The sequence below is a fragment of the Callospermophilus lateralis genome, chromosome 3 (genome assembly GCF_048772815.1).
Source record: "Callospermophilus lateralis isolate mCalLat2 chromosome 3, mCalLat2.hap1, whole genome shotgun sequence".
NCBI classification, from domain to species: domain Eukaryota; kingdom Metazoa; phylum Chordata; class Mammalia; order Rodentia; family Sciuridae; genus Callospermophilus; species Callospermophilus lateralis.
Genome location: NC_135307.1, coordinates 30,576,957 through 30,597,546, shown reverse-complemented (window position 1 = coordinate 30,597,546; position 20,590 = coordinate 30,576,957). Strand labels below are relative to the sequence as shown.

The 20,590-nt window shown below is 37.1% G+C and overlaps 1 protein-coding gene across 1 annotated transcript in view; it reads left to right on the top strand.

The window, feature by feature from the left end:
• The first annotated feature begins 6,919 nt into the window (after positions 1-6,919).
• Rbm25 (RNA binding motif protein 25) overlaps positions 6,920-20,590 on the top strand; it is a 56,450-nt gene continuing 42,779 nt past the window's right edge. The window contains exons 1-2 of the mRNA XM_076849921.1: positions 6,920-7,079; positions 17,399-17,519. Coding sequence (XP_076706036.1) covers positions 17,414-17,519 — 106 coding nt within the window. The 5' untranslated portion in view covers positions 6,920-7,079; positions 17,399-17,413. The remainder of the gene's footprint in view (positions 7,080-17,398; positions 17,520-20,590) is intronic.

The following is a 20,590-nucleotide window of genomic DNA, read 5'->3' as shown; positions in this document are numbered from 1 at the left end:
TTATATAATAACACAGATTTTGTCCCCCTAGAAAGTAGGGTTTATTTTCAACCAATCTTACTTCTATTTTGCTGAACAGCCTATGGAAAAACAGTTTAAGACCACCCAGTGGCTGTTCCAGTCCACTCAGTGAGCTGGGCAGGTGGAGCTATGGACCAGTTTTTCCCAGCAAGCTGAACTCTCCAGTCTTCAGTAGCTAACTGCTAAACGGGCTCAGAAGGTACCTGTGTACCTTACAACCAGCCTGTAACTTCAGGACAAGTAGCAAGAAGAGCTGGAGTAGTCCATTCCACTGAAATTCCTCCTTAGTCACAATATTTTTAGCAGTGGCCTGCTCTTCTTTTTTAATCTCTTCAGGATTTCTGCAGAAGAAGAGATTAGGCATGACCTTCTATGGGTATTTACCACAAGTGGCGCAATACATGTGCAGATCCTCCCAGGCCAAGATGTACCACATCAGACCCACCAAGTACCAAAGTTCACACAGTTCTGAAGTGAATCTACAACTGAACATACATATACACTTTTTTTTTTTTTTTTTGTACTGGGAACTGAATACTCTGGGGCACTCTACCACTGAGCTACAGCCTCAGTTGTCTTCTTCTTCTTCTTTTTTAATGTACCAGGGATTGAATCCAGGGGCACTTAACAACTGAGCCGCATCTCCAGCCCTTTTTATTTTTTGTTTTGAGACAGGGTATCAGGGTATCACTAAGTTGTTGAGGCTGGCTTTAAACCCAAGATCCTTCTGCTTTAGCCTCCAGAGCCATGGGATTACAGGTCAGCACCATTGTACCCAGCCCCAGTCCTTTTTATTTATTTTGACAGGATCTTGCTAAATTGCCAAGGTGGCCTCCAACTTTTGATCCTCCTGCCTCCATCTCCCCAGTAGTTGGGATTGTAGGTATGCAACACTGCCCCAACCACAAATATTTTAATAATATCAAGTAGTTTGAAATTCACATAAAAGTCTAAATCCTGATGACAAAGTTTGACTTGGAGCTCTAGGTTCCAATTAGAAAAAAAATAAACTGAATTATTTTGCTGTGTCTTATTATATTTTAAAGACACATTATGATTCTTTCCTCATCCAACATTAATTTTGTGAATATTATATCTACCTTGGCCATTTAAAGATGAATAAATATATGGTTCTGGCCTTTTGGGAATTCAGTATCTAACAGGAAAGAACGTGAACAAATGATTATTATACAGTGGAATACTTTCTGAACTGCAAGAATTACATGGCTGGGCTTCTGGGTTACTACACCATCAGGACACCATCTTGGCTCTAGTAGTCTGATGCCAGCTCAGGTACCTTGGCAAGAATCTGAACAGTTCCCACCTCCCAATTTAGGGTACAAAGGTCCTTATTTTAGTTACCTTTTTTATTTTTATTTTTTTAATAGCACTGGGGATCAAACTCAGGGTCTCATGCATGTTAAGCATGTGCTACCACTGAGCTACACCCCCAACGCCTGTGACCTTCTAATATTTTATTTTTTAATACTGGGGATTTAGCCTAAGGGTACTTTTACTAATGTATACAACTATAGCCCTTTTAATTATCATTACTATTATTTTTTATTTTGAGACAGGATCTCCCTTAAGTTGCTTAGGTGGCCTTGAACTTGTGCTCCTCAGTCTCCCAAATTTCTGGGATTACAGACTTATGCCATGTGCCCAGCTGACCTGTTTTTAAATTTTATATATATATATTAGTTGTAGTTGGACACAATATCTTTATTTTATTTTTTTTTTAAAGAGAGAGTGAGACAGGGAGAGAGAGAGAGAGGGAGAGAGGGAGAGAGGGAGAGGGAGAGAGAGAGAGAGAGAGAGAGAGAGAGAGAATTTTAATATTTATTTTTTAGTTATTGGCGGACACAACATCTTTGTTTTGTATGTGGTGCTGAGGATCGAACCCGGGCCGCACACATGCCAGGCAAGCGCACTACTGCTTGAGCCACATCCCCAGCCCCTATTTATTTATTTATTTATTTATTTATATTTGGTGCTGAGGATCCAACCCAGCACCTTGCTTGTGGGAAGCAAGTGCTCTACCACTGAGCTACAACCCCAGCACCTCCTGGCTTGTTTTTAACAGGACTCTTATTCTATGACTGCTTTTCTTCTCTGCTGTCAAGTTATCAACTTTCTCCACTGTACCTCCAGTTTACATTCTTGAGGAGATATGCTTAATTTAGCTAAACAATATTTTTCCCATTAAAGAAGTTTTCCTGCCAGGTGTGGTGGCACAAACCTGTAATCCCAGCGACTCTGGAGGTTGAGGCAGGAGGATCCCAAGTTCAAAGCCAGCTTCAGCAAAAGTGAGTGCTAAGTAACTCAGTGAGACCTGTCTCTAAATAAAATACAAAATGGGGCTGGGAATGTGGCTAAGTGGTCAAGTGGCCCTGAGTTGAATCCCTGGTACCTTGTCCCCAAAGTTTTCCTGACAGGTCACCTGATAAAGACTGCTGACCAGTGGCCATGGGGTTAGGGTCAGAAAGCACACAATGTAGCTACTGATATCCATATCAATTATCTGTAGCCACTTTTCTTCAGCAAGGGCCTGTGAGGATAAAATCTTTGGAGGGGGCTGATTGGCCTTGCAAGTGAATGGCTTAGCCTGTCCACCATAAGTGATACACAATTGTTATTATTGATGGTTCTCTCTATTGAAGGAATAGAAAATGCAATTTTCTGATTTAGGAAAAGGAATTTATTGGCTTATGTAATGAGAAGCCTAGAAGTACAGTGGAAATGGATGAATACATGTTCTATTTCTTTCTTTCCTCATTTCCAGTATTGGATATTGAACTCAGGGTCTCATGTATGCACCATTTGCAGTTAGAATCAATAATTACTTTTATAACATTAAGGTAATTAATTAATATCGAGACTTTTTTTTCCACTCATGACTAATTCATTATAAGCAAATGCCAATCTTAAAAACAATTCTGGAATAAGTGAAGTCACACTGAGTACAGATAAGAAAGTACAAAGAGCTCACTGGCTATGCTACACTAAGAGGATGAAAATCAAATTATTTTATACTGTAGATCTATATAAATAAATAAAATCCTGTCTTTTTTTTTAAGTATGTATACTTAGATTTCTTCTACAAATAATATTTCATTTCATTCACTTCAATAAGATTTGGTACTGGGTATGGAACTCAGGAGCACTTGACCACTGAGCCATATCCCCAGCCTTATTTTGTATTTTATTTAGAGATAGGATCTCACGGAGTTGCTCAGCACCTCACTTTTGCTGAGGCTGGCTTTGAACCTTTGATCCTTCCGTTTCAGCCTCCCAAGTCACTGGGATTACAGGCCTGTGCCATAGCACCTGGCAATTTTATGTTTATTTTATCAATTTCCTGACATTTAACACAAGCAGGAATATCTTCAATAAATTGAGCATGTGAGTCCACAAATGTTTTGAAGAACTTTAATAAGTTGCACAGATCCCATGTCAAGTTGCATAGATCCCATGTTTCTCTTCTTTCTTTCAATTCCCTTTATAAATTTCTTTACAGTTTGTGAAATTTCAACCTCCTTTATGGCTTTTTCAAGGTTGTGGTAGGCAAGTGTCTTGGCAATTTTTATACCACCTGGTATAGCTAGGTGGTTGTCAAGTTCCTCAGCATTCTCAATATTCCACTCCTCCATACAGTACCTTTATTTTATATGGTGCTGGGGATCAAATCAAGCTCTTTACATGTGCTAGGCGAGTGCTGTACCACTGAGCTACAACCCCAATCCCTGACTTGCCAATTAAAAAAAAAATTTTTTTTTTTTTAGTTGTAGATGGACACAGTATCTTTATTATATTTGTTTATTTTCATGTGGTGCTAGGGATTGAACCCAGTGCCTCATACATGATAGGCAAATGTTCTACAACTGAACCACAACCCTCGACCCTGATTTGTCAATTTTTAACAAAGCATTTAAATCTGTCAGTCTGTCGTTGACTTCAAAACACCAAGTAAACTCCTTCCACCATGTTTCATTTGAGGTCTATTGACTAGATCTTATATTTATTTATTTTTTCATTCTTCAGTTTATCTTTTGTGTAGCATTAAAAAAAATCTTTCAAGTTTTTTTTTTAATTATTTCTCACAGTTTTTTTTAATACCTTTATTTATTTATTTTTATGTGGTGCATGAGGATTGAACCCAGGGCCTCACACGCCTAGACGAGTGCTCTACTGCTGAGCCACAACCCCAGCCCTCAAGTTTTTATTTAAGTGCAATGATCCAGAATGGATTTTATAAATCTTGTTAAAAGCAGCTATGCCCATGGCCTGAATATAGTCACAAAAGCAGTGATGTGTTCCTCCAACGTTATCATCTTCAACTATACACTGAATTTGAAGTTATTAAATTCTATATCCCACTGGAACTAGTTTAGAGGAGCCAGAGACCAAGTCATTTGTCTGTTTGAATGCTCCTGATACACTTTAATTTTGCTATATGTGTCTTCTTTTTTAAGCTCTGAATCTTGGGGTTGAAGTTTTCTGTTTCGATTTTTTTTTAAATATTTATTTATTTATTTATTTTAGTTTTTTGGCGGACACAACATCTTTGTATGTGGTGCTGAGGATGGAACCCGGGCTGCACGCATGCCAGGCGAGTGCGATACCACCTGAGCCACATTCCAGCCCATAATTTTTTTTTTTTTTTTGTACTGGGGATCAAACCTAGAAGCACTTTATTTATTTATTTTTATTTATTACTTTAGTTGTAGAGGGACACACCATACCTTTGTTTATTAATTTGTTTTTTATGTGGTGCTGAGTACCTCACAGATGCTAGGCAAACACTCAGCCACTGAGCTGTGGCCCCAGACCCCTTGCTAGGGCCTCACTCAGTTGCTCAGGCTGGCTTTGAATGCCTGATCCTCCTGCCTCAACCTCCAGAGTCACTGGGATTACAGGCATGCAACACAGCACCCCCACAGCACCTGCTATCTCTTTAAGGACAAGTAACACACAAATTAAAGTACAATGTTTCTAACAATACAAAGTAATGCAGAGCAACCTAAAAGGACCCCAGTGTTTATCCTTCTGGTTGTAAAAAAGGCACAGATTTTTTTTTTTTTTCTTTTTCTTTTTGAGTAGGGATTGAACCTAGGGGCACTTTACCATTGAGCTATAGTCCCAGTCCTTTATTTATTTATTTTTATTTTTATTTTTTAAATTTAAGACTGAATCTCATTAAATTGCTGAGAGTGGCCTAAATTTGCCATCCTCTGGCCTCAGCCTTCCAACTTTTGTAGTGGGGATTCCAGGCATTCTCTACCACACCTGGCAAGGCACAGACTTTCATTTACAAAATGAAAATTGCACTTAGTTAGCATTTTAACAAAGTACTTTCACACACATTCCTTGATAAAGCCCTGGGTATAAAGTATTAACCTTTATAAGGAGAAATAAAGAGGAATTTAAAATTTCGAGATGGCAGTATTATTACATACAGAGTCTCCCCTTTGGGCGCCCATTGTATTTGTTCTGTTGGTACCTATGATATGGTAATACTTAAATTCACTAATAGTTTAATAATGAGTATTTTGCTCAATACCAGGCACTTGTTCTAGGCACTGTGATTACAAAAGTGAATGAAACATCCTTAAATTTATATACTAGTAGGGTAGAAGCAAGCTGACCATAAAATAAGAAAAATACATGGTGTGGTAAATTGTAATAGGTGCTATAGATCAAAATTAAGTAGGGAAGGCAAAAAAGGAGTGTGCAGCAATGTTTCAGTTTTATGTAGGGTGGTCAGGGTTTGTTATTCTACTTCGACTGCAGGTCTTCTAGGGTGGATACAAATCTCACTCGCCCTTTGCCTTCATATTCCTGCACTTCTCACAGCCTAGGCACCTAGGGATGTAATACTTTCATATCGAATGAACTGCAAACCTCTTGAGAAGCAAGCAGTCAGGAAACAAAGGTCTATAAAGTAGATATTGCTTAAAAGTCCCTGAATTAGGGCTGGGGTTGTGGCTCAGTGGTAGAGCGCTAGTCTAGCATGTATGAGGCCCTGGGTTCCATGGTCAGCACCACATTAAAAAACTAAACAAAATAAAGGTATCGTGTCCATCTACAACTAAAAATATTTTTTAAAAAATAATAAGGGCTGTGGCTCAGTGGTAGAGCGCTTGCTGCATGGGTGAGGCACTGGGTTAGATTGTCAGCACCACATAATAATAAATAATAAAGGTCCATTGACAACTAAAAAATATTTTTTAAAAAAGTCCCTAAATTGAATCACCTGATAATTTGCAATTAGTTTTATTAATTTTCATTAATTAAGTGAAGTTCTTTTCAGAATGTTTATATTACAGAATGAAAACTACATCAGATATTCTTACAGGCTCTTTGATGTATTTCAAACACCTTCTAGTTACCTCTTTGATCTCACTATCGTTAAGTTTCAGTGTGCGTGGTCACTCAAAAAAAAAGGCCTTTGCCAAATATTTCTTAATAGGAAGAGTAGGTGTTTTTTAGGGAAAAATCAGCACTTGGGGTTTTTACTGAGGTTCTTGGTCCGGACCAGTTATGAATGCATCGAACCTTACTGAATGAGAAAGCAAGGTTCTAATTCCCAGAAAACAAACCACGAAAAGTGAAAAATCCTCCAACAAGCCTCGTGCAGGGCCCAGCAGGAACCTTGACCTCAAGATGGCGTCGCGTAGTCATAAGATTCAGTCAGCCCCAATCAAAAATGGCAGGGTGGGTCCTAATTTTCGGCTCCAGCCTTTCTAGTCCCCACCAGGCGGTCCCTTTCTATGGTTGTTCGGCTCTGCGTGGTGAGTCCAAGCCAACAGAGGAGACTCTCTATACATGCTCTTCTCTATGGTTCTCTACTCCACGCCCCCGGTCGCAGTGCATGCCGGGCAAGAGGAAGACCTCCAGAAGCTCCCCGCGCATCGCGGCTGTGTTTGCGGCCTGTGCGAGTAGGCGCTTCGAAATTAGTCTCCCGGGCGAGCGGCGCGCAGAAACCTCGAACCGGTGGAGCCCACTCGTAACGTGGAGCCCAGAAGGCCGCGGAGACAGTACCGTTTTCTCAGCGGCGGGTGAGTTTACGCCTCTGAACGTCTGTGGAAACCGGAGGACCGGGTACCTCAGCTGGAGGAAGAGGAAAAGCCAGGGTGGCTGCGAAAGGGCTGGGGTGGGGTAGGGGTGAGGGCTGGGGTGGGGGAGGGGACGGGCACGAGGCTTAGGTTTCTCCGCTTCTCTGTGGCCTCGAAAACCAGTGGGCCCAGGAGCCCATGGAGGCCGGCCTTACCGCCTGAGCGTTCCTCTTTGCATTGTCGCCCAATTTCCCTTTCCCTTCCACGTTCTGCTACGGAGTGAATCGCTTTGGTCCCATCTCGGCTGCGCGTTAGTCACAAAATGATTGGTATGCCCCTGGGGGGCATTTCCCTGAGGTTCCTTTCTTTATGGAGCTTGCACAGCACCCCTGTAGGTTTTTTCGGGCCTAGGACACATTGGCCCCAGGCTTTGAAGCCAGTCTGCACCCATCTTTTTTAGAGAGGTGCTGACCACCAACGGATTTCTTTCTCTTTCACTTTGGCCATCTAGAGCCCGCCCCACTCGAATTTAGCTAATGCTCACCTGTTTTTTTTTTTTTTTTTTAAGCATATTCCTGGCTTGCTTAAGGTTGTAATGAGCTTTGCCTTCCTGCCTCCTTTCCGCATTGAAGGATGCAGTAATCTGTTTCCATTCATTTTAAGTGATTACCAGCCTCGGCATTAAAATGTTATTTTCACCGTTCCTTGGTCTTAAGTATTGCTTTTTAACTATGTTTTTTAGAATAGATATAGGAGTGTGAAGGTTATTTTGATGTTATCTAATATAGATTTAGATGGTCTTGGAAATGCTGTTTTTGATACTGGGCAGAGTGAAGCAGACCAAAAGGAGGGAAGATATTGGACTTCTCTTGCACTAGACCGCTTTATTGGGAAGTACTGTGTATTAGGTAGTTGACAATGTGTAAAGATTTGTTTCATTTTTGTAGAAGTTTTTTGTTGTTTTTACTACTTAAAAAATCTTTATTTTGACGTTATTTTAGATTTACAGAAGAATTTATAAAGTAGTGTAGAGGATTTCTGTATGCAGTTGGTACTGTGTTATCCTGTAGATAAATTGTAAAAGATTGAAGAGAAACTTTTATTTTTTAAAGATTATTACCAAAACATTTAGAGTCCAGGGAAGTCGTTCAGTTGATCATCAGTTCTCCTGATTCAAGTAGATGTTATACTATTCTAATAATTCATTTTTTTAAAGCCTTGGTTTTCTTCATCTGTAAAACGAGTGTAAAATAGTAACCACATTTCTTCCAGTGTACTCTGAATAGACTTTCATAAGCAAAGCCATAACTAACTCTTGAATTGATTTCTTTCTTATTGGTATGTTATTGCTAGAAACAGACAGTAGAGTCTTTATATTGGTAATTTCAGGACAGTGGGGAGCCTTGGGAGTCTCCACCCACTTGCTGTGTTCAGTTGGACAAGTAAAGCCAGCAACAAGCAGGCATGGCTCACACCTGTAATCCCAGCCATTCAAGAGACTGAGGCAGGAGAAGAGCAAGTTCCAGGCAAGCCTTGGCAGTTCAGCCAGACATTGTCACAAAAAATAAGAAATATAAAGTACTGGAGTGTATGTAGCACAGTGGTAGAGCACCCCTGCATTCAAGCCCAGTACCTGCCCCCAAATTAATGAATTTACATTTGAGAATTTGGGAATGAAGATAATGAAGACTTGCCAATAAAAGTAAATAAAAATGCTTATTAGATAATTTTGCGATAACCATTATCAGATTTTCTCTTTTATGGTCACAAGGTATTTTCTATGCCTTTCCTGTTTTGTTTTTTCTTCTGGTAGAGTACCTATAAGTTAGGGAAATAAAAGTTTGCTGTTTCACTCTTATATATAGGCACCATATATTAATAATATTTTGACTAATTTTTAAATTTTGTGATTTGTCTTTTATTGCACTGTATTGACGCTCTCTGCGTATGTATTTTAAGTATTTTTTTAGTTGTTGACGGACCTTTATTTTATTTATTTGTATATGGTGCTGAGAATGGAACCCAGTGCCTCACGCATGCTAGGCAACCACTCTACCACTGAGCCACAATCCCAGCCCAAATATATATATATATATATATATATATATATATATATATATATATATTTAGTATATCTTTTTAATTGTTTATGGATCTTTATTTATATGCGATGCGAGAATCGAACCCAGTGCCTCACACATGCTAGACAAAACACTTTACCACTGAGCCACAACCCTGACCCCTCAATATATATTTTTAAAATAAAATTATTTCATGTTAATATTGGGTAATGACTTCAGACCTGATAGGAATTTGGGATTTCTCCATTTATGCTACTATTTTGTCCACAGATAAGTACTTTTCTCATTTTTATGATTTGGAGAAAAATGGTTTTATAGCTTTGAAAGCAAAAGTTGTCATTAACATCATTAAATCATTAATGTCACTAAAAGTAATCTTGTATTAAGAAAACATTGTTATTTTTTTTTTTTATTGGTTGCTCAAAGTTCTGTGTATTTTTTAATCTCTTGATTGCCTGTTCTTATACTACCATAGCCATTCATATAGGGGATTTTAAAAGCTTCTTGAGCTTCTTCAACAGCTTTTATCCCTTTTCTTCCCCTTTTTTCTTTTCTTTTTTATTTTTTAAATTTTTTTTAGTTATACATCTCAGCCCCTAGTTATACATCTTTATTTTGTTTTTGCTTTTATTTTTAATGTAGAGCAGAGGATCAAACCCAGTGCCTCACATGTGCAAGGCAAGTGCTCTGCCACTCAGATACAACCCCAGTCCATCTCTTTCTTTTTTTTTTTAAACATATTTGAATTGTAGACACACAGTACTTTTATTTTATTTACTTATTTTTTTAAAATTTTTAAAATTTTTTTTAGTTTTCGGTGGACACAACATCTCTATTTTTATGTGGTGCTGAGGATCGAACCCAGCGCCCTGTGCATGCCAGGCGAGCGTGGTACCGCTTGAGCCACATCCCCAGCCCCTTACTTACTTATTTTTATGTGGTGCTGAGGATGGAACCCAGTGCCTCACACTTGCCAGGCAAGTGCTTTACCACTGAGCCATAAAACCAGGCCCTAGGCTTAGCTTCTATACTTTTCTATACTTTTATTTTATTTATTTATTTTTTTAAAGAGAGAGGAAGGGAGAGAGTTTTTATTTTTTAGTTTTTGGCAGACACAACATCTTTGTTTGTATGTGATTCTGAGGATCGAACCCGGGCCGCATGCAGGCCAGGCGAGCGTGCTACCGCTTGAGCCACATCCCCAGCCCCACTTTTCTATACTTTTAAATACTTTTCTCTACTTTTAAAAACTTTTAAAAGTTTTTTTTTTTTTTTTTTTTTTTTTTGGTACCAGGAATTGAACTCAGGAGCACTTGGCCACTGAGCCACATCCCCACCCCTATTTTTGTATTTTATTTGGAGACAAGCTCTCACTGTGTTGCTTGGTGCCTTCCCATTGCTGTCTCTGGCTTTGAACTCCTTTGATCCTCCTGTCTCAGCCCCCAGGAGCTGCTGGGATTATAGGTGTGCACCACTGCGCCCAGCCATTTAAAAGTTTTTAAACTTGCAGAAAATAAGAAGAACACTACTCAGAATTACTGATATTCCTTTTTAAATTTCAGTTTTCATATAATTTAAAATTTACAAAAATGTTTCAAGAATAGTATGAAGAATTCTCAACTCTCACCCACATACCTGAAATGTTAATATTTTACCAGTTGACTTCATTCTTTTTTTTAAAAATTTTTTAATATTTATTTTTTAGTTTTCGGCGGACACGACATCTTTGTTTGTATGTGGTGCTGAGGATTGAACCCGGGCCACACGCATGCCAGGCAAGCATGCTACCGCTTGAGCCACATCCCCAGCCCCTCATTCTTTTTTTTTTTCTTAAAAAGAATATATATTTTAGTTGTAGATGGACACAACACCTTTATTTTATTTGTTTGTATGTATATATGTATGTATTTATTTATTTAATGTGGTGCCGGGGATCTAACCCAGTGCCTCATGCATGCTAGGCAAGTACTCTACCACTGAGCCACAACCTGGTCCCTCATTCTTTTCTGTCTTCATAGTTTCTTTCTGAAAAATTTGGGAGATGTGATGCCTCTTAACATAAAAATACTAACGTGTATTTCCTTTAAAACTAGGAAATAGGCAAGGTGCAGTGTTGCACACCTGTAATACTAGCTACTAAGGAAACAGAGGCAGGAAGAATTCAAATTCAAGGCCAGCCTGAGGAACTTAGTTACACCCTGTATGGAAAGAAAGAAAAAGAAAAAAAAAAAAGGTTGGGGATGTAGCTCAGTGGTAAAGTGCCCTTGCACTTTTTTTTCCCCTCTGTACCAGAAAGACAAACTAGGACACAGGTTCTGTTATTTAATAACAGTATAATGATCAAAATTAGGACATTAACATTGATACAGTTTTATGTAATTTTCAGGTCTTAGATTTTGCCTCTTGTCCTGATATGTTTTTTTTAAAAAGCAGCCTTATGCTGGATGTGGTGGTGCACACTGCTCAGGAGGCTGAGGCAGGAGGATGGTGAGTTCAAAGCCAGCCTCAGCAAAAGTGAGTTGCTAAGCAACTCAGTGAGACCATGTCTCCAAATAAAATACTGAATAGGGCTAGGAATGTGGCTCAGTGATTGAGTGCCCCTGGGTTCAATCCCTGTTACCCATCCAAAAATAATGTTTTCTAAAAATAGCAGCTTTATGAAGGTGTTTTTGACGTGTAAATGAGTTGTTTTTTTTTTTTAAGTAATCATACAGAGTTAAACGGCCTAAAAGATCTCTCTGCCTATTTGCCTATTTGTAAGTCACTGTACCCCAGGTTTTGTTTTGTTTTGTTCCCCTTTTGAGGTGGGGACAGAGATACTATGGATACTAAAGGATTGAACCTAGGGGCATTTACCACACTGAGTTACACCCCCAGCACCCCACTCTTAAATTTTGAGACATGTTCTTACTAAGTTGCTTAGGGACTCACTAAATTGCTGAAGCTCACCTGAAGCTTGTGGTTCTCTGACCTCAGCCTTCTGAGTCACTGGAATTACAGGGTCTATCCCCTCCTTACCTTCTGTTTTACCCCAGTTTTAGGGACCACTAGTGTTTCTGTATACATAGTGTGGCTTTTTAATAATTGAAAAATGACAAATAACAAAGTGGATATCTCAGGGAAAAAAATCAATTCTTTTTTTTAGACAGTCAAAAGTCTTTCCTGCAGTACTGGGACTGCAGCGTTCTACCACTGAGCTATTTCCCTATCCTCTTGAGTACTTTCAGACTTCTGAAAAACTTTTCTGTAAAAGAAATTTTATTCTTTAAATTCTTTTTTTTTTCTTAAGTTGTTGATGGACTTTTATCTATATGTGGGTTTTTTTTTTTTAAGAGAGAGAGAGAATTTTAATATTTATTTTTTAGTTCTTGGTGGACACAACATCTTTGTTTGTATGTGGTGCTGAGAATCGAACCTGGGCCGCACGCATGCCAGGCGAGCGCGCTACCGCATGAGCCACATCCCCAGCCTGTATATGTGGTTCTGAGGATCGAACCCAGTGCCTCACACATGCTAGGCAAGTGCTCTGCTGCTAAGCCTGGAATTACAGGGCCTACCCCCTGTAAAAGAAATTTTTCTGTCAAATAGTCCTCATTCTTCTTTGGGCTTTGAATACTTTTTCTAGTAATAATGCCTGTAGACTCCAGTTCTGTAGAAATTTAGTTAATGGAGTAATGCATTTTAAGGGAATGTTTTGCTTAGGTTGAGGCAGGCAGTTATGTCAGTGTCCAGTGTATCTTGCAGGCTATGAGCAGGGCAGGAAACAGTACATGTTACACTAATAGTCACTTTTAGTCACTGTAGAACCTCTGAACTAGCTATTAAACTTTATATAGTAACTTAAATTTTACCCTTTCAGGAACAGATACAAATAATACCTGGGGGAGAACTAGGCACAAAATTGAAACTATTTATTGGATGAATTAATGAATTCTATGTTAGTGTTCACAGAGGGGGGATATTATTGGTTCATTCTTACCATTTCAAAAATTTGACACATAGTGAGTGGCCTGGTGGGACTTATTTATAAGCCCATCCTTGGTGAAATAATTTTATGTCTAGATACGTGTGAAACAAAGGGACAAGCATCTCTACCATATTTTGTATACCTGTAGTATTCTCAGAAGTGTAGAAAACTAAAGAATGCTTTGAAAGAGAAAAAAGTGAAAAAAGCAGAATGCATGCATGTTAATGTAATATAGATAAATCTTACTTGCATTATTTTCTTTTTTTTTTTTGGAGTAAATCTGTTGAAGTAAAATTACAATAAAATGAATCCATTTTAATCCATTTCTATGAGTTTTGATTTATACATATGCCTGTGTGACCAACAGTATGCTAGATAAATATAGAAAATATTTCTTCCATTGTGATACTTGGTTTGGGTCATGAAGTTTCTTACTTAGTAGGTAAAAATGTTTTGAATCTTCTGTAAGTTAAGCACACTATTTTAAAAAATGCTATTTAAATGATTTTAGTGCTAAAAATTAACTCTGCATCTCTCTTTCTTGAACTCCACATGCAATTTTTCAGCAAATCCTATTGGTGACCTTCAGTATGTTTAGAATCCAACAGTTTGATAAACCACTTTCACCACTACCACCTGTTTCAAACTGCCATCATCTTGTGTGGATTATTACAATAGTCTCATGCTTCCATTCTGTTCTCTTCCAGTCTTACTTAATACAGTGGCCATTGATACTGTTAAAACATCAGTCAAGTTAAAAAATCTTTCAGATGTTTTCCATCTTATTGAAAGTAACAATCAAAACCTTTACAATGTACAATAAAGTCCTGCACTCTGAACTCCCTCCCCAAGTAAGAGTATTTTCTGCTTGCTTCAGCTACCCCAGAGATAATGTTGACCTTGCTGTCTCCCTTGAACACACCCCAAAGTTGAACACACTCTGCCGACTTCAGGCATGTGTTTGCTGTTTCCTTTGCTTGGAAGATGTTTCCCCCAGATATGAAAAGGACTTCCTGTTTCAGCCTTTTTCAAATCTTTATTTAGCTCTTCATTTTCTTTGTGAGGTATATAAGCAGATTTGAAATAAATCACTCCCTTGCTGTCTTCCCAGCTTTGGTTTCCTACAAAATGCCTTTCAGCGTTCAATATATCTGTAGCATGAGTAATTATAATTTATATTTTGTTATCTGTAAGAACTGATAGGTTTGCTGTGATTATAAAAGTTTATTTGCACATGGCAAAACAAAATTTTATGTCGAATTATGTAATTTATGCATTTTAATGTTTAAATATTAATATTTTTAAAAAATCACAGGAAATGTTTTCTGATTTTTCAAGGAAAAATTGAATATTCATAATAATTAACCATTAGCTGTGTTATTTTTCATCTGTTTTAAACTAAAATAAAGGGCTGGGGCTTCTGCTAAGTGGTAAAGAGCCCCCTTGGGTTTAATCCCCAATAGCCCTCCAACAAAAACAAAAACTTAGAAATGAATGCCAGGGGTATACTAGCATACACTAACATTAAAATTATAAAGATGGCATAAATTCCAATAATATAGTTTTATTAATAAAATATCTAATACTGGGGGGAGTGAAAAGTGGTTCTAAAAACTGAATCAAAGTCCATCTTTGATCATTGTGAGGCTAGCACTGGGCCATTGCTAGCATAGTACCTGGCTCATGGTAACTGCTTAATAAATGTCTATTGAGGCCCTCAGACTTTGTTTACTGATACATTCATTAATCAATTTATTTATTCAACAGGTACTATACCAACTGCCCTCCTAAGAAAGTGCTGAGATAGAGTATTATAATGATAATACAAGAGTTTCTGTAAGTAGGACAGTAGCCTTCTCTGTTTTAAAAGAAGATACATCCCCTTTCCACCCTTCTGTATAGAATATTTGTTTTTGATTTGGGGCAGAAAGTGTTACCAAAAAAATTATAAGAAACTCAATACATTTATAGTCTAAAAATCTTGTGTTTTTCCTTTGTGATACATCCTGATACCTACCTAAATTTTAAAGCATTTCTAGTACCTTATTTGATAAGTATATGAATCATCCTAGGAATTCCTTTACTTATAAAACTTTCTAAATATTTTAAGTATATTGTTTTTTGAAGTTGAAGTTTAAATTGTATAGACTATTGATTGTATGCATCAAGTAAATACGGTCTAATAAACAGGTAAAAAGATACTGAACCTTCTTAATGAAATACAAGTTTTTTTTTCAACCTATCAGATAATTAGAATTTAAAAACCTCTTTATTCCAACAATGGTGAGGATATGAGAAAAGGGCATAAAATTTATATACTAGTTTTGGGGACTGATTTAGAGGTAAAATTTGGATATATACAATAATAATCTGTATTATGGAATTATTTACAGAGATGTATAGAATTATATGTCAAAATCTAAAGCATTATTTGAAAGAGATAAAAAAGTAGCATCAACCATTAATGTTGGTTGGATAATTAATGTATATCTGTATTAATAATTTACTACATTATAAAAACTGAAATAGAAATTTATAAGTGGATATGAAGAGATGTCAATGAAAATAGGGGAAAATGCAGGTAATAATATGGTTATACTGGAGAAAATTACAAATTATGTATTACTTCGTACATATAAAGATATGTAGAAAATCATGAGATATGCCTAACTGTGGGATTAGGGAAAGAGAAAGTGAGGGATTAGGGAAAGAGAAAGTGGAAGAGTTACACTTTTTTCCTTAATTTTTTTTTAGTTGTTGATAGACCTTTATTAATTTTTTTATGTGCGGTACTGAGAACCTAACACAGTGCCTCACACACGCTAGGCAAGTAGTCTACTGCGAGCCACAACCCCAGCTCTCAAGAGTTACAATTTTTATTTTTCTTTCTCCTGAAGGGTGAGTAAAACAATTACAAAACACAAGACATTTTAAAAGTTTAAATAGCTCTGGACATTTTTTTTTTTTTTTTTTTTTGTGGTGCTGTGGATTGAACCCAGGGCCTTATGCATGTGAGGCAAGCCCTCTACCAACTGAGTTAATATCCCCAGACCTGCGGACTTCTTTATTTATAGAGTGAGGAAAATTTCCCTAGTGTCTAGTAGAAATATCTCCTGTTTATCAAATCACTGACTTTAGTGGAGTCACAGATGTGGCATAGACTTACTTATTTGAGCTCTCTCATTCCCATGCTGGGAATCTAACCTAAAACCTTGAGCAAGATAGGAACACTCTTATCACTGATCTGCGTCCCCCAGCCCCTTGGCTGCTTTTAAAAATTGATGTATGGAACTCTCATAGGACATCCTAGCAACATTTTTAATTTTTTCTCCAATAGTACTGGGTGCTAAAATATGTTGACGAAAATAAAAACTTAAGTACTTCCATTCATTTAAAATAAAGGATAGCTGGACACCAGTAATACCAGCAGTTTGGGAGGCTGAAGCGTGAAGAATGCAAATTCCTGATCTCAAAAAGGACTGGGGTTGAAGCTCTGGTAAAGCGCCCCTGGGTTCAATCCTCAGTTCCATATGGGAAGGGAAAAAAAGTTTCCTTTAATATGGCAGACTAAACAATTTAATGTGCTTTTATATTTTAAAAAAATCAAATGATGCTATCTGATTCAAGAGTGTTTAAAAAAAGAATGGTTAATTGGTTGCTTTTAAGTTTAAGAAAAAGGATGGCTTTTCTCATTGTCAATAGTTCCTTTTCACATTTGAGTGATTACTGTATGATCTGGTATCAAGAGTTGGTGTGTGTCCATGCCCCACCAGGTTTGTAATTCACTGACATATTTGTCCTTGAGGAACTGGCCAACATTGAATGAAATACTGTGTAACTTTGTAAATTTAGTTTTCAGGGTGCTGATAGGTATTAATTTAAATAAAAAAAGTAACAAAGCACTTTATAAAACACTATTAGATACCCTCCTGGATTCTGAGTTTGGTTTTAAAAGATTCATTGATGTTTGGTATTTAATTTTTGGATATTAACTGAACCTCAAAATTTTTTTCTTCCTTTATATGTATTCCCACATGATTGTAGGAGTCTATCCTGAACTTAGATCGTGTACATTTTGGGAACTTATTTTAGAAAAGATCTAAGTTTTAAAAATTCTCAATGGACAGACAGAGAAAAGAGGGTCTTTGCCAACTCCTTTGGGTAAGAAAACTTTAGAATTTTGCAGATACTCTAAAAATGAAGGCCAACAAAACTAGGCAGATTCAATTATAAAGTTTTCAAGTAAAATGATTTGTTATGATTTCTTTCTTTAGACTGCTGCAGTAAGAATGTCATTCCCCCCTCATTTGAATCGCCCTCCCATGGGAATCCCAGCACTCCCACCGGGTATCCCACCCCCACAGTTTCCTGGCTTTCCTCCACCTGTGCCTCCAGGTAAGTTTGTTAATATTTTTTTTGTTTTTAAACCTATACTTTTGTCATTATGATATTAACTTTAGGAAAAGGATATGTATGTGACTGCTTCAGCAGTGAAGATATCTGTTAGCATCATTCTGAAAATGGGTTTTTCATTTTCCTAAGGCAGTGGATTTGATATGTGACTGTCAGACTCACCTTGGAAATTCCTTTTTAAAATTCTATATTTAAAATACATAGGGCCAGGTGTGGTGGCGCATGCCTGTAGTCCCAGTGACATGGGAGGCTGAGGCAGGAAGATCACAAGTTCAAAGCCAGCCTCAACAACTTAGTGACCTCTAAGAAACTCAGCAAGACCCTGTTTCAAAATAAAAATAAGTAGGCTAGAGATGGGGCTCAGTGATTAAGCCCCTTTGGGTTCCATCCCTAGTACCAAATGGTATTCCTTTTCTGAAACAGGGAAAAAAGCAGTGTTATTAATCTTAATTTTGCAGGTACTTAAACATGCAGATTAGAAGCAAATACCAGTACATGTTTATCTCTTAGTTCTAAGTTTGGTTTGTTTTTAAGCACAGATACATAGTAGCATGCTATATCCACTAGTTTGCACCTGCTTTTTTTCCACTTGATAGTGTACCATAGCTTTCTAAATCAATATATGAACAGCTTTTTTCAAGAGTTCTGTGGAGTTAAAGCAATATTCAGGCCTTACCACAAATTCTTGAATCAGTTCCTCAGAAATTGGGGCTTTGGAATCTTTATTTTTAACAAATTTGCAGCTATTTCTAAGTATCAAATTAGGTAGATGGAATCCATATTTGAGAACAGTTATTCTGAAGTAGATAACATTATTTGACTTAAGGGAATGAGAGTTCCTTTGCTTCTACCATGTTTACTTTAGATCTTCAATATTATTGCCAGCTTCGTTGATGTTAAACTAATGTGGACATTTATTCAGAATTGTAATTCTGTACTTTCTGATTTCATTTGTACTAGTCTAAATAATCATTTTTGTTTAGCAAAGCATACTTTACTTGACTGATAAATCAGAATTTAGTTGTAGCTCAGGCATTACCAGCATTCTGTGTGCAATATCAGTATTTTAAAAGGTAAGTCATGAAAAAAACAAAGGTAGGTAGTGGACTGGGGACATGACTCAGTGGTAGATGCTTGCCTTGCATGCTAGAGGCCCTGGGTTTGTTCCCTAGCACTGGAAGAGGTGGGCAAGGTAAGTAGTGAAATATTATAAAAACTACTGTAATAATTCAGAAACACAGTACCCTTGATGCATAATTTTTGTGTTTGGCTTTTGAGTATAGTTAATAACTCAGTTCAGTTAATTGGACTTTGATATAATATATGATGATTCTGAGTTTTAAAAAAATTTTTTGTTTTAGATGGATAAAATACTTCTAGTTTATTTATTTTATGTGGTGTTGCTGAGGATCGAACCCAATGCCTCAATGCTAGTCAAGTGCTCTGCCACTGTGCTACAACCCCAGGCCCGGTGATCATGAATTTTAAATGAGAAAATATGTCTGGTAACTAGCTGTTGTTTTTCTTTAGAAAGTAAGACATGCCTACAGGAAAAGTTCCTTCCCCAAAATCAATCTTGTCAGTTTTCTAGGGTATTATTTCTCCAGAGATATGCTGTGCATTTCCTACTATTTGCTTGTGTTTACTCTTTTCCTATTTCCTTTTTAAAAAACTCAAATGTTAATATGCTCTTCACATTTTCTGCACTTTATTTTTGCTTAGCATGCATGATCATTATGAAGAGCAGCAGTGCTTTTTCAATGAAAATTTTGAACTGTACGTTGCTTATGTTTGCTTTAGCATGCATGATTTTATAAACAGCAGCAATGCCTTATTTATTGTGAATGCTAATTGCAGAAATTCTAATGGCAGTATTAGAGCACATGCTTAGTATGCACAAGACCTGAGTTGTAACCCTAGCACCAAAAAGGAGGAAAAAAAAAGATAAATTTCAGGTATTAGTAAGTTGGATTAGGAAGCATTATTAGACTGAGTAAATATAAAAAGGGAAATTTAAAGATGTCTTTCTGAATGCTTTTCTTAATAGACCTATGGAATTGGGGCCATATGGGGGTACCATTATAGCTGGTAAATAGAGGAGTATTTATTTTTGAAAAGTTAAGGTGTAAAATTTAGATAACAACTGGTTAATTATAGGTGTTTTTGGTACTGAGGATTGAACCCAGGGGTGCTTTACCACTGAGCTATATTCCCATCCCCTTTTTATTTTTATTTATTATTATTTTTACATTTATTTTTCGATTGTAGTTGGACACAGTACCTTTATATTATTTATTTATGTGGTGCTATGGATTGAACCCAGGGCCTCGCACATGCTAGGCGGGCACTCTACCACTGAGCCACAACCCAAGCCCCACTTTTTATTTTTTATTTTGAGACAGGATCATGCTGGGTTACTTAGGGCCTCTAACTAAATTAAATTGCTTGGGCTTACTTTAAACGTGATCCTCTGCCTCACCCTCCTGAGCTGCTGGGTTTAAAGGCATGTGCCACCAGGATGGTTAATTAATTATATTTTTACATACCCACAGTTATTTAAAAATACTGTTTTCTTTTTTGTGTGTGTGTTGGGGGGCAGTAATGGGAATTGAACCCAGGGCTTGACATATGATAGCAATGTCTTGCAAGTGTCTACTTTACTTTAGTGATTCATACAAGTTATCACAATTTAATAGGCACTCTTGAAGGACTAATTATTTTAATAGAATTGAGGAAACTGCAGCAGAAGTTAAAGTACTTTCTTAAAGGTTCACAAGTTAAAATGATAGAACCATGAGTCAAACTCCAATTTAACTTCTTTTTAATTGTCAGTGGACCTTTATTTATAATTTTATATATATATATATATATATGTATGTGTGTGTGTGTACGAATGTATGTGTATGTATGTGTATATATATATAGTGCTAAGGATTGAACTCAGTGCCTCACACATGGTAGACAGCAACACCAGCCCAATGCAGATTTGATCCTGAAGTTTATTTTGCACAGTTTATTCTGGACATTGATAGGAACTGTAATCTATATCTTTA